General features: G+C 36.2%; 1 protein-coding gene across 1 annotated transcript in view; it reads right to left on the reverse strand.

Moving 5' to 3' along the window:
* Positions 1 to 2,683: 2,683 nt before the first annotated feature.
* ACOT9 (acyl-CoA thioesterase 9) overlaps positions 2,684 to 13,009 on the reverse strand; it is a 38,155-nt gene continuing 27,829 nt past the window's right edge. Inside the window, exons 8-15 of the mRNA XM_006885074.1 lie at positions 6,924 to 6,940; positions 5,519 to 5,586; positions 4,665 to 4,776; positions 4,409 to 4,499; positions 4,125 to 4,210; positions 3,614 to 3,701; positions 3,234 to 3,384; positions 2,684 to 2,775 (exon numbers count right to left, since the gene is read on the reverse strand). Of these exons, the coding sequence (XP_006885136.1) occupies positions 2,684 to 2,775; positions 3,234 to 3,384; positions 3,614 to 3,701; positions 4,125 to 4,210; positions 4,409 to 4,499; positions 4,665 to 4,776; positions 5,519 to 5,586; positions 6,924 to 6,940 (705 nt within the window). The remainder of the gene's footprint in view (positions 2,776 to 3,233; positions 3,385 to 3,613; positions 3,702 to 4,124; positions 4,211 to 4,408; positions 4,500 to 4,664; positions 4,777 to 5,518; positions 5,587 to 6,923; positions 6,941 to 13,009) is intronic.

Raw genomic sequence — 13,009 nt, forward strand, 5'->3', positions numbered from 1 at the left:
TTCAAGGCCTCAAAACTGTTCCTGAGATGGTTGTGAAATTCAGGTGGGATAGACTCAAAGTCATATTTTGGTTGCCTTGGATTTGGTTTCATTTTCCTCAACTTCAGCTTGAACTTGCATATGAGTAGTTGGTGGTCTGTTCCACAATCAGCTCCTGGCCTAGTTTTCACAGAGATTGTTCCTCCTTCTCCAGCAGAGCATCTAGTGGATTTGAACTGTGCACCTCTGGGATTGCAGTAGACCTTCTTGCCACTAGGCCACCAGAGCTCGCCAATAAAATGTACTTCTTAGTATCATTTATTTTGGTCTATTTGGGACTGGGTGTCCCAATACCAAAAGTAGCAAGTATCTATCATCTAGAAAGTAGTTATTTCCTCTCCCTCTCTTCCCTGGTAATCCTCCAATATCTTCCTTTCTCTGTGTATATCTCTTCTTCTGATAATAGGGAGATCACACAATGATTGTCTATTTGTGATTGTCCTCCAAATTCATCTATGCTGTTTCACGAACGCATTATTCTTTAACAACAACATTCCACTATTTGTTCATCCATCCTGAATACAAATGAACATAAATGTGCATGGGATGACTACGTCATAGGGTATTTCTGTTTTTAGCTTTTTGAAGAAGCACCATACAATGTTCCACAGTAGTTGTACTATTTTACAATGCCACCAGTGAGGTCTACTGCAACCCTCAGCCACACCAGCATTTGTGGTTTTTAAAGTCACTGCAATTTTTGTAGGGATGAAATAGTTATTTTACTGTAGTTTCAATTTCTATTTCTTTAACAGTTAGTGATTTCAAGTATCTTTTCATGCATGTGTCAGCTATCTGAATGTCCCCTTTAGTGAAATAGTTGTTCATATTCTTTGCCCATTTTTTTGATTGGTTTGAGTTTTTGCTATTGAGTTGTTGAAGTTTTCTACATTATTTTAGAGACTAGAACCTTATCAGATATGTCATTGAAAAATATTTTCTTCCAGTTTGTAAGCTATCTTTTTACAGTTTGATGAGTACACATATTTCATTTTATTTAGGAGAATCTAGTTGTCTATCTGCTGTCATTCATGCATTTTTAGTTTTGTTTGATGACTATTTATGCCCAAAATTTGCTCCTCTAGTTTTGACCTTGTGTTATATCTTCCAGAAACTTTATAGTTTTAACATTTAGGTCTTTGATCCATTTTTAGTTACTTTTTGTGCATGGTGTGAGGTAAAGATCATAATTATTCTTCCTTTTTCTGTAACTGGATATCATTTTGCCAGCACCATTTGTTAAGAGACTGCTTCTTCTCTTATCTAGAGACTTCACCCTTATGTTGAAGATCAGCTGCCCAAAGATATATAGATTTACTTCTGGTTTCTCAACTATGTTCCATTAGTCTCTGCTACCATTAAATCAGTACCAGACTATACTGATTACTATGACTGTATCATAAACTTTAAGACTGGTAAGTGTGGAACCTCCTACTTTGTTCTTCAATATTGCTTTAGCTATTAGAGGTCTCCCTCCTTATTCTTTCTTCCATTTATTTCATTAAAGAAGGCTGCTGGGATTTTAATCTAATTCTGATGTAAAGTCAAGTTTGTAGCCACTGATCTAGAATCCAAACTAAACAATGCTCCTGGGAGCATTTTTTTCAGAGTATGCTTTTTTCTTTGATATAGACTGTTTTCTGTCTGCTTTAACTTGAATAACATCCCATCAAGGAAGAAACTCTTATTTTGGCTGTTAACCAACAGAAATCCCTCCCTTTGTGTTATTAGGTTACACTGTTCTATTGGATATGGTCTCTCTTGGTAGATCCCATGAAAGCAGTACAGTGTACAGGTCAAAAACATGCTAGACCACACTACCTTATCTTTAACCTCAGCACTAGCATTTGTAGGATCTTGAGGCAGCCACTTTATCTCTCTGTGCTTTAGTTTCTTGAGTGATCTAACCCTATGAAGGAGTGACAGAACCTACTTCATAGCACTGTTAGAAGTCATATAAGTAATACATTTAAGGTACCTAGGTACACGGTAAGCATAAGCAGCTATTATTGTTTTTTTTAATCAGATATATCCTGCCCTGTCCTTAGCAGAGGTGGATGAAATGATTTTTTGCTTTCTCATTTAGATAATCTCTAAGCACTTCCTAGTGGTATGACGTTCAATCTAAAATTTCCCAAAAGCCTTTTCATATACAAGATCCTTGACTGAATCCCTATGCCCAAATTTTTCATCTTTCCTCTGTCAACAAGAAAAATGGGGCTAAATATAGGAGCAAAATAGATTACAATCATGTAGAGTTGCTGAGATTTTGGAAATGTAGCAAAGATATGTCTTAAAGAATGCCAAGGTCTTGGCTGAAAAACTCTTACAAGTGGTTGCAATAAAAGCATAAAAAAAGAATGTGTCCAACTGTATAAAAAGGTACAGCAACCTAACTTAGAAGACAGAGTCCAATCTGATAAGATCACAACAAAATTGTTTTGTAAGTATTTATTATTTAATAACGCTTTTCTCTCCTCACCCAGCCAACTCCCTCACTCTGCTTTTCTGATTGTTCTAAAACCAGAATACATTCTTCTTCTTTATGGAGCAAGAAAATAACAATAAAACCAAAATATGTGGTCAAGCTTTCATTAAATACTTGTTATTGTGGTCAGCTGCTTTTCAAGAAGTCTCGTTAATCCTACGATTCCATTGGGTAATCCTTTCTCATCAAGACCACTGGGGTGCTCATGGAATTGAAATGCCGCTGCCCATCTAAATACAACATGGACTCTGAAACATAAGAAAGATAACCCTGGATAAACTTGCAGCACCTTAGAAAATCATCATACAAGTCCATGACTATGAACCAACAGGACAGCAATGAGAATGAAAATTCATATATAGAGATTCACTGTTAGACCAGGAAGTACACAATGTCCCCAGAGGAACAGGCCACAATTTCTCTTTCTTTCCTTTCCTTAAAGTCTGGGTCAGTCTTTAACTACCAACAGCTGCTTGCAGATAATAGTAGCTCTTCAGACAGCCCATTGGGCAGAATAGTAACTGCTTCCCTGGGGGCCCTGAGCTATCTTTGGCTTAATTTAGGGCTATAAAAGCTCAAAAGCAAAATCTCCCAAAGATATGCTTTTATGCTGATGGGTCCTTTTATACTTTTTACAACAAATTTAAAAGAAAAGAAATTCTTAAGTTCTCCCCTTTGTTAGAGACAAACAATAATTGCTACTTACCTCCATATGTTTTAGGGAAAACCAAAGGAACCTCTTTTTCTGACATGAATGTGAAATGAAAGACATTGGTGGTTGTGTGCTCTTTACTCTGAAGAGAAGCCACTTCGCTGTGTACTCTGACTTGAATGTACTTGTCCTGAGTAAAGCATACCTTAAAAATTAAAGACAATAGAATTAATATAGTTAAGAAGAGGGGAAAAAGGTAACTGTAAGAGAAACAATGGCTTGAGGATATTGAAACTTTTCTTCTAGGCCCAAATTTATCTATCTATCATCTATTTCTATCTCTCTCTGTCTCTCTCTGTCTCTCTCTTTCACTCTCTTTCTCTCTCACACACACACAAATACACATACATATTTCATCTCTTGTCAGTACCTACCTGTGAAGAAAGAAACAGCAGTGATCCAACCTCAACAGGTTTCTGAAACATGATATCGTCCACTGCTACTACAAATGGTCGGGAACCACTAGTTGGAAAAAGCATTTGGAATAAAGGAGTCATGTTTGGCCACTACAAAATTCAGAAGATCTTTATTCTATCCTAACAGCTAGCTACATATAACAAACATGAACAAAAATAATCTTAGAGAAAGGAGAAATCATAACAGCCAACCAAGAGTAATGGAAAAAGATGCCACTGAGATCAGATGTGTTCCCAAATCACTCTATTTTTGCCCTTCCATATAATAGCACCTCCTTCTCTCCATAGCCATTTAATGTACTAACTCACAAGGTCAGAGCAAAGATCAAACCTAGCTGACATTATTATCGTGTTTATTCTTTAAAAACAAAACACATTCCCATCACATCCAGACTGGTCCAAAATGCTTCATATCAGTGAGCTGGTATAAATTACCTCCCACAAGTTGGACTACCTATAAAGAACTCACCCAAAGCTACAGGCAGTAGCCCACGCAAGTTCATATGCTTTCCTCATAAGGAAACCACCAAAGATCCTATTGAAAATGTTCCGTTCCTATAGGACATAAAAGAAATACTAAGAAATAAAAACTTGTGGATATCCTCAGATACAGAAAAAAGAACTAATGGCAGATAATGCAAGTCAGTTTAAAGGTGCAATAAATCTCAAACGAAAACTACAAACACAATCAAATCCTGTTATCATACAGTATCCTACTCAGATTTCTCCCTCCCGTGCCCCAAATGATAATACCTGAGGATGGCAAATTTGCAGGCTCTTCAGTTTTGAATCTTCCATCCATACTGCATTAGGTGGCAAAACTCGACTTCGAAAACTTATGGTTCTGTATAAATCAAGATGTATTAAACCCCATTAACACCATGCTTTTGCTGCTGAAAAGTAAAAACTTGAAAACCACTCCTAACACATTCATGAAAGCAAGTGTGGCTCTGAAGAAGTGCAGTATTTAAATACTTTCCCAATGTGCAGTGTCACCATCCTAACTTACTTTGAATCCAGCGTGCTAAGAAACATCTCATGGATGGTGGTCCTCTCCTCAGCACTGGGGGCCACTTTCAGTAATGATGTTGAGCTGAAAGCAATTCTTCTCCCCTTGTTCACTGGAATGTGGGCAAATGAAAAGGAGCAGTGATCAGGAGGGTCTCACTATACAACAAAGGAGGGTTCTGGCTTGAGGTCTCTTAGATCCTACAATGACAGTTATTTCCAGATTTCAAAAGGCCCACTGGTAATCATACATATCCAAGAGGCAGCTGTATAGGCTACACCAAACTTCCAGTGAATCTTTGCTTTTAGATGGGAATTATGTTAGTGTGGTCTACTTGCCACTATTCTTAACTAGAGCTCTGACAGGGAGTTATTTCATTAAAGATGTTTTTTCCACTTCAATAAAAATTATTTTAAAAAATATTTCATTTAATAAATATAATATGTTCAACAAAAATAGGGACCTTGTAGAGCAGAAAGGAGCCTTAATGACAAGAGTGTTTAAGCACTTGGCTTCCAAGCAAAGTGGCTGCTGTTTTGAACCCACTAAATACTCCAGAAGAGAACAATGTGGTAGTGTACTCTCATAAAGATTATAGCCTTGGAAACCCTTTGGGGTGATTCTCTTTTATCCTATGGGATTGCTATAAGTTGGAAATGACTCGATGGCTATAGGTTTGGTTTACAGAGCAAAAGGTAAAAAGGATTTTTTAACTTCAATAAATTCTTTGTATAAATAAGACCTCGGAAGGTATAGAGTCCATATAAAATATTTAAAAATATTTTCTGCAGTCTAATTAATGTAAATAAAGTAAAAAAAATTGAAAATATCTTATAATAAACAAATTAACATACATTCTCCTTGTGAAAAGAGCTCTTCTTCCTCTGGGCTTTCAATGACAAGTGGATTTACAAATGCTGGCCTAAAGAGAAGCAAAGATAAAGTTTAGGGGTAGATAAGTTTAGGGGCAGCTAATTTCCTCCACGAACAACTTTGGTGGATAATCAGGGGAAATGGATAATGGTTGTCCACACTACTGACCAGTCAAAGTTTCTACAGAAGAATCTTGATTGGGGTGGGGAGAATGCACAGTAGATTGAATTTCTGGATCAATGGATGCTGGATGAGACCTTATAATTATTGCCCTAAGAAAATCTACCTTAAACCAAAAATATCTCCTCAAGCCATCTTAAAACCAAGTAATAGTTTAGCTTAACTAATAAAGAGAGTCAGTCTTGAGCATTGTGCTGTGCTAAGGTCTATCTAGACAGAATCAAACTAACAAGAGCAACTCGAAAGATTAGAAAGGAAATTTAGGGGGCAGCGAATTTACGTTAATGGGAGGAAGAACAACTTGGGAAAAGAGGATTAGAATAGATACACACCTCAATATCACTAAATGGAACAAACAAAAATGTTGAATTGTTATATTTTATGCTATGTATCATTTTAAAAACAACAAAAGAAATAAATTATTTTAAAAAGAAAATAATATCATTTAAAATATATTATTCTTTTTAAAATTTGAAGATGGACTATTTATGATATTTTCTGCTGTTTTAGATAATGTTTACTGACTGCTCCACACAAAAATACTGGACCAATTAGAGGATTCTCTTGATTGCAAATTTATCCATACACTAAAGAGTTCACATGATAAAAAAGAATACTACCTTCTGACATTGTTAACAAGATTTTAATGTGTACATGTGAATTTATAAATAGATTAAGAGAGTATATGGGTAACTGTTACTCTTTCGATTTTTCTACAGGTATCAGACTTAAAAGGGAAGGATCTGGGTGAAAAAACAGGGTAATGATTGGCAAGGTTGAATGGCGATTAATTTTATAAAACATAATGCATGAGAATGATTATATGAAACACAATATGAATGAAGAACAGTGTAAAACACATGTATATGAGTTTAAGTAAACCAATTTAAAAAAGAGAAAAAAATAAAAAGAAAAAAACTGGGGGAAGAGGAACACTAATTCTCTGTGTTAGATCTAGAAAGACATTTTAAATGCCAGTAAGAATCCAAAGGTATTAAAGATAAGTAGTTTCAGTTGTCTGCAGCCACCATGTCATTAGCAGAATTGGATGGTTACCTTCAAAAAAGAGTGAACTGAGTTGACAGTGACGCTGACTCAGAGCGGGAACGACCTGCCAGGAGTGACCCACCAGGAATGACCCGCTGGGAGCAAGAAGGACAGGTGGAATTTGAGTGAGGTACTTTATGGGGATCACTATTGTTTTACTGGACTACATGGGACCCCTAAAGATCAAGCAGAAGGGAATGAGATAGTTGGAGCACAAGTGAGGCATCAGACCCAGTCCTCGAGGGGAAAATCAAGGCTTCGTGGTTTTCCATTCAGGTCCCTGCACATGCCCACCCTGCATGCATCAGCATGCACCTGCCCTACATGCATGCCTACCCTGTGTGCATCTGTGCATGTGCCCACCCTGCATGTGTTTCCATGCTCCACTTTGCATCTCCTCATGTCCAGTCAATTGACTGACTACAGCCTGGAGCTCCGTGGACTGGCCTAGCTGCAACAGTTGTCTGACAGAAGAGGCTGTGTTCAAAGGCCTTTTCTCTCCCAAACTGAAGCAAATCTACCCTTGGGTCAGAAGTTCAGAGAGAAACACAGTCATAGTAGCTGTTCCACTCTTCTGGAGCAGTGACTTAAGACAAAGAACTTGCTATTGCCTCAGGCATGAAGAACTGAACCACAGCAATGTCACATAAGAGGCAGGCTACCTAACATTCAACACAAGCCCAAAGCAAGAAGTCACCCACAAAAAGTGACACAGTATCAATAAATTTCCTGAAGCCAGAAAGTCTGATAGAACTTTCTGGCACAGAATTTAAGAGAGCAATGATTGAATATTTTCAATGCGTGAAAGACAAAGAAGTACAGGACACTGCAAGCAAAAACCAGGAGGAGCTTAAAAAAAACAGTCCAAAACAATGCAGATAAAACAAACAAGCCATTAGAGGCTCAGGAAAAACAAGAAACCATAATCCAAAATATGAGGTTCAATGTTTCAGATACTGTCAACATGATGGAGGGACACATGAACAGAGTTGAAGAGATGGAACACAGAATTAGTGAAATAAAAGAATTGTCACCACTGATCTGCTAGAACAAAAAGCAGAATCAAAAAGGGGGGGGGAAAAGAAAAACCTAAGAATAATGTGAGAAACCATAAAGAGAAATAGCATACACATATTCAGAATCCCAGAACAAGAAGAAGTAAAGGCACAGAAAAACTTGTGGAAGAATTACTAGAAGAAAACTTCTCAGGCATAATAAACAATGAAAGAATAGATATTCAAGAAGCTGAATGAACACCATATAAAATAGACCCAAAAGAAAAACACCAAGGCATAGCATAATCAAATTTGCCAGAACCAAAGATAAGAAGAGAATTCTGAAAGCAGCCAGGGAGAAGCTAAGAGTAACCTATAAGGGAGAGCAAATAAGATTAAGTATCGATTTCTCAGCAGTACAAAACAGACAGTGGAATGACATATAATGAACACTCAAAGAACACAACTGTCAATCAAGAATACTGTACCCAGCAAAACTGTCCATCAAATATCAAGGAGATATCAAGATATTACCAGAAAAACAGAACTTAAGGGAGTTCATAAAAACAAGACCAGTGTTGCAGGAAACACTAAGAGATGTCCTTCTTACAGAGGTGCCACAGAAAGCAGGATGGACCAATATAACTATCAACAACACCAAAAAGAACTCAACAAAATTATTGCAATGAAACCTTGCCTCTCAATAATCACAGTGAATGTAAATGGTTTAAATGCACCACTGAAGAGAAGAGTAGCAGATTGGATAAAAGACCAAAATCCATCAATATGCTGTCTGCAAGAAACACATCTGAAAAGTAAAGATAAGAAAGACCAAAAATAAAAGGATGGAAAAAAATATATCAAGTAAATGTCAACCAGAAAAAAGGAAGAATAGCGATATTAATCTCTAATAAAATAAATTTCAGTGCAAAAACCATCACAATAGACAAGGAAGGTCACTACATAATGCTTAAAGAGTCAATAGAACAAGAGGACATAATAATAATGAGTATCTATGCACCAAATGATGTTGTTGTTATGTGCCATCATGGCACTTGTGACTCACAGTGACCCTATGTACAACCCTAAACCCTGATAGAGGTGAAAAATATATAAAACAAACATTAACAAAATTGGAAAAGAAAGTAGACAACAGCACTATAGTAGTTGGAGACTTCAATATACCACTCTTCAAGAAAATATAGAACTACCAGAAAGAAACTCAACAAAGATGCTGAAGACTTAAAGCACACAATAAATCAACTTGACCTCACAGGTAACGTACCCCAAAAGAGCACAGTATCCTTTTTTCTCCAATGTGCATGGAACATTCTTGAGAATAGATCACATTTTAGGTCACAAGGCAAGCAGCAATCAATTAAAAAACATAGAAATAATACAAAGCACCTGCTGAGACCACAATGCTAAAAAATTACAAATTAATAACAAGAGGATAAAGGAGGGAAAAAACCATACATTTGGAAGCTGAACAGCACCTTGCTTGAACATGAGTAGATACTAGAAGAAATAAAATATGAAATTAAAAAGTTTCTTGAAACAAAAGACAATGAAAACACAATTTACCAAAACTTCTGGGAAACAGCCAAAGCAGTAATCAGAGGTCAATTTATAGCAATAAGTAAACACATCAAAAGGCAGAAAAAAATGACCACTGGCTCTCTAACCCAACATCTCCAACAAATTGAAAAAGAACAGCAAGAAAACCTGACACCCTCTAAAAACCCTCAAATTATAAAAATTAGGGCAGAAATAAATGAAATAGAAATCAGAAAAACAATTGAAACCATCAAAAAAACTAGGAGTTTGTTCTTAAAAAAGGTCAATAAAATTAACAAACCACTAGCAAAATTAACAAAGGAAAAGAAAGAAAAGACAAATAATCTGAATAAAAGATTAAACGGGCAATGTCACAACAGAACCAACTAAAATAAAAGAGCTAACAATGGAATTTTAAGAAAAACTATACTCAAACAAATATGAAAACCTAGAGGAAATAGACAAATACTTAGAAATTCACAACCTACCTAAATGGACACAAACCAAAATTGAACATCTGAACAGATCCATTACAAAAGAAGAAATTGAAAAGGTAATAAAACAACTTCCAGCCAAAAAAGTGAATTTTATCAAACATTCAAAGAACTGTCACAAATTCTACATAAACTATTTCAGAATATAGAAAAAGATGGAATTCTCCCAGACTTATTCTATGAAGCAAACATAACCTTGATACCAAAGCCAGGTAAAGACACCACCAAAAGAGAAAACTATAGGCCAATATCTCTCATGAACACATATGTAAAAATCCAGAATAAAATCCTGGCCAACAGAATCCAACAATACATCAAAAAAATAATTTACCATGACCAAGTGGGATTCATAACAGGAATGCGAGGATGGCTCAACAAAAGAAAAACAATCAGAGTAATTCATCACATAAATAAAGCAAAGAACAAGAACCACATGATCCTATCAATTGATGCAGAAAAAACATTTGACAAAATCCAACACCCTTTCCTGATTAAAACACTTAACAAAATAGGAGTAGAGGGAAATTTCCTTAACATAGTAAAAGGTATGTATGCAAACCCAAGCGCCAACATTGCTCTCAACGGAGAGGGGTTAAAGGCATTCCCTTTGAGAACAGGAACTAGGCAAAGATGCCCACTATCACCTCTCCTATTAAATATTGTGCTGGAAGTCTTTCTTAGCAATAGCAGTAAGACAAGAGAAGGAAATAAGAGGTATCTAAACTGGCTAAGAGGAGGTAAAATTATCTCTCTCTATGCAGATGATATGATAGTATACTTAGAAAACCCTAAAGACTCAGCAAGAAAACTACTGCACATAGTTGACGAATTCAGCAAAGTGGCAGGATACAAGATCAACATAGAAAAACCAACTGCATTTCTCTACAGTGGCAAAGAGAATACAGAGCTGGAGCTAAGAAAAACAATAACCTTCACAATAGTTAATCACAAGATTAAATACTTGGGAGTAAATCTAACTAAAAAGGCAAAGAACCTATTCAAAGAAAATTACAAAACATTACTACAAGAAACAAAAATAGACCTGGAGAAATGGAAGAATATACCTTGTTCATGGATAGGAAGACTCAGTACTGTGAAAATGAGAATACTACCAAAGTCTATTTACACATTTAATGCAATCTCAATACAAATACCAATCCCATTCTTTAATGAGATGGAAAAGGCAATCTCCAATTTCATCTGGAATGGAAAGAGGCCCAGAATAAGCAAAGCACTCCTTAAAAAGAGAAACAAGGCAGGAGGCATCCCACTCCCTGATTTCAAATCCCACTACACTGCCATGGTGGTCAAGACAGTGTGGTACTGGTACAACGACAGACACATAGATCAACGGAATCGAATTGAGAATCCAAAAACCAGCCCATCTACCTATGGTCAACTGATTTTTTTTATAAGGAGATAAAATCAGTTAAGTGGGGAAACGACAGGCTTTTTAACAAACGGTGTTGGCAAATTGGAAAGTATCTGCAGAAAATTCAAGGAAGACCCACACCTCACACCATACACAAAAACCAACTCAAAGTGGATCAAGGACCTAGGACTAAAATCAGGACTATAAACATCATTACAGAAAAGCATGGAAGAATCCTAGAAGCACTAGTCCGTAACATCAATAGTCTTCCAAGCATCCTGAAAAACCTACAACCAAGCAAGGATAAAACAGATGAATGGGATCTCTAAGAATCAAATCCCTATGCACATCCAAAAACTTCTACAACATGGTAAAAGGGAAGAGAAGGAGAGATGGTATTTTTATGCATAGGGGTAATCTCAGAATGTACTGGTGAATGTAAAAGGCAGTAAAGTCAAAACAATATAGATGGCATTCTATCTTTCATGAAAAAATGGTAGGGGAATACAAATATGCACATATATTTGCCTATAGAAACACAAAAGGATAAACAAAAAATGGAATAACTTCTGTATGTTGTTGTTATGTGCCATTGAGTTGATGATGAGTCATAGAAACGCTATGGATAACAATTCATCTCTCTGAGGTTCTTCCTCCCTTGTGCTGACCTACTCATTCAAACATGATGTCCTTCTCCAAGGACTGTCCCCGCCTGACAACATATAGGTGGCTAAAAGGAATGAGGTGCAAGTGAAAAGAACTGAAGCAAGATTTCTCCATAAGGACTTAGGTATATAGACATTGTTCTAACTGCAAACTCTTGTTTCTCACCTTTCTTTTTCTTTACTTATAGGCCAAATAAAATACTTTTCTTAAAAACAAATTCTCAAAATATACTGTTATATGGTTTTGACTTTGGAGTTATGTAAATGTTAAAATTTTGAAAAGATAAAACTAAAGAAAAAAGTTGTTTCTAAAAACTGAAAACACAAGCAAATGACCTTAACTGTATATTAGATTGGTAACATAAGCATTTAGAGAAAAACTATATCCTCAGCAGGATTGATTCTAAGGACAAAAAGAACTGAATAAAAATCTCGTATTTTAACCTGCAGAAAACGGAAACAGGATCCATGTCTCACATCATACAGAGAAACCAACTCAAGGTGGATCAGAGACCTAAGGAAATGGGAACAAACTTAAAAGTTATAGCCTATGACATAATTAGGCTTGCAAATACAGCAAAAAATGTGGGACTAGGAAAGCATAAGATCAACAAATGGAACCTTATTAAAATAAGGTAAAAAAAAATTTTCCAGTAGGTGGAAAAAAAGCCCACAGATTTGGGGGAAAAAAACCACCCAACATTTGGCAATGACATTCCAGACAAAGGTCTCAAAATTAAAGTTTACAGAATACTACAGGGCTTTCACAAGAAAAAGACTGATAATTCAATTACAAAAAGAGGAAAAGACATGAAAAGACTCTTCACAACAGAGGGCACTAGGATGTCCAACAAATATATGAAATGTTTGCGTTCATAATGTTCAAAATTATTGGTAATCAAAGAGATGAAAAACAAAACAACTCATCTCAGTAGAAGTAGTAAAGCAAGCAAGCAATAAATGTTGGAAAGGATGTGGAGATATTGGAACTCTCATGCACTATGGGTGGGACTGTAAAATGGCATTACTATTCTGGAAGGTAGTTTAGTGTTTCCTCAAAATGCTGAACAAGATGCACACCCATGTTTATTGCAGCTTTGTTCACAATAGCAAAGAGTTGGAAACAACCTAAGTGCCCATCAACAAACGAATGGATAGAGAA

Source organism: Elephantulus edwardii, unplaced genomic scaffold (genome assembly GCF_000299155.1).
Source record: "Elephantulus edwardii isolate Elephantulus edwardi_28Jun2011 unplaced genomic scaffold, EleEdw1.0 scaffold00040, whole genome shotgun sequence".
Taxonomy (NCBI): domain Eukaryota; kingdom Metazoa; phylum Chordata; class Mammalia; order Macroscelidea; family Macroscelididae; genus Elephantulus; species Elephantulus edwardii.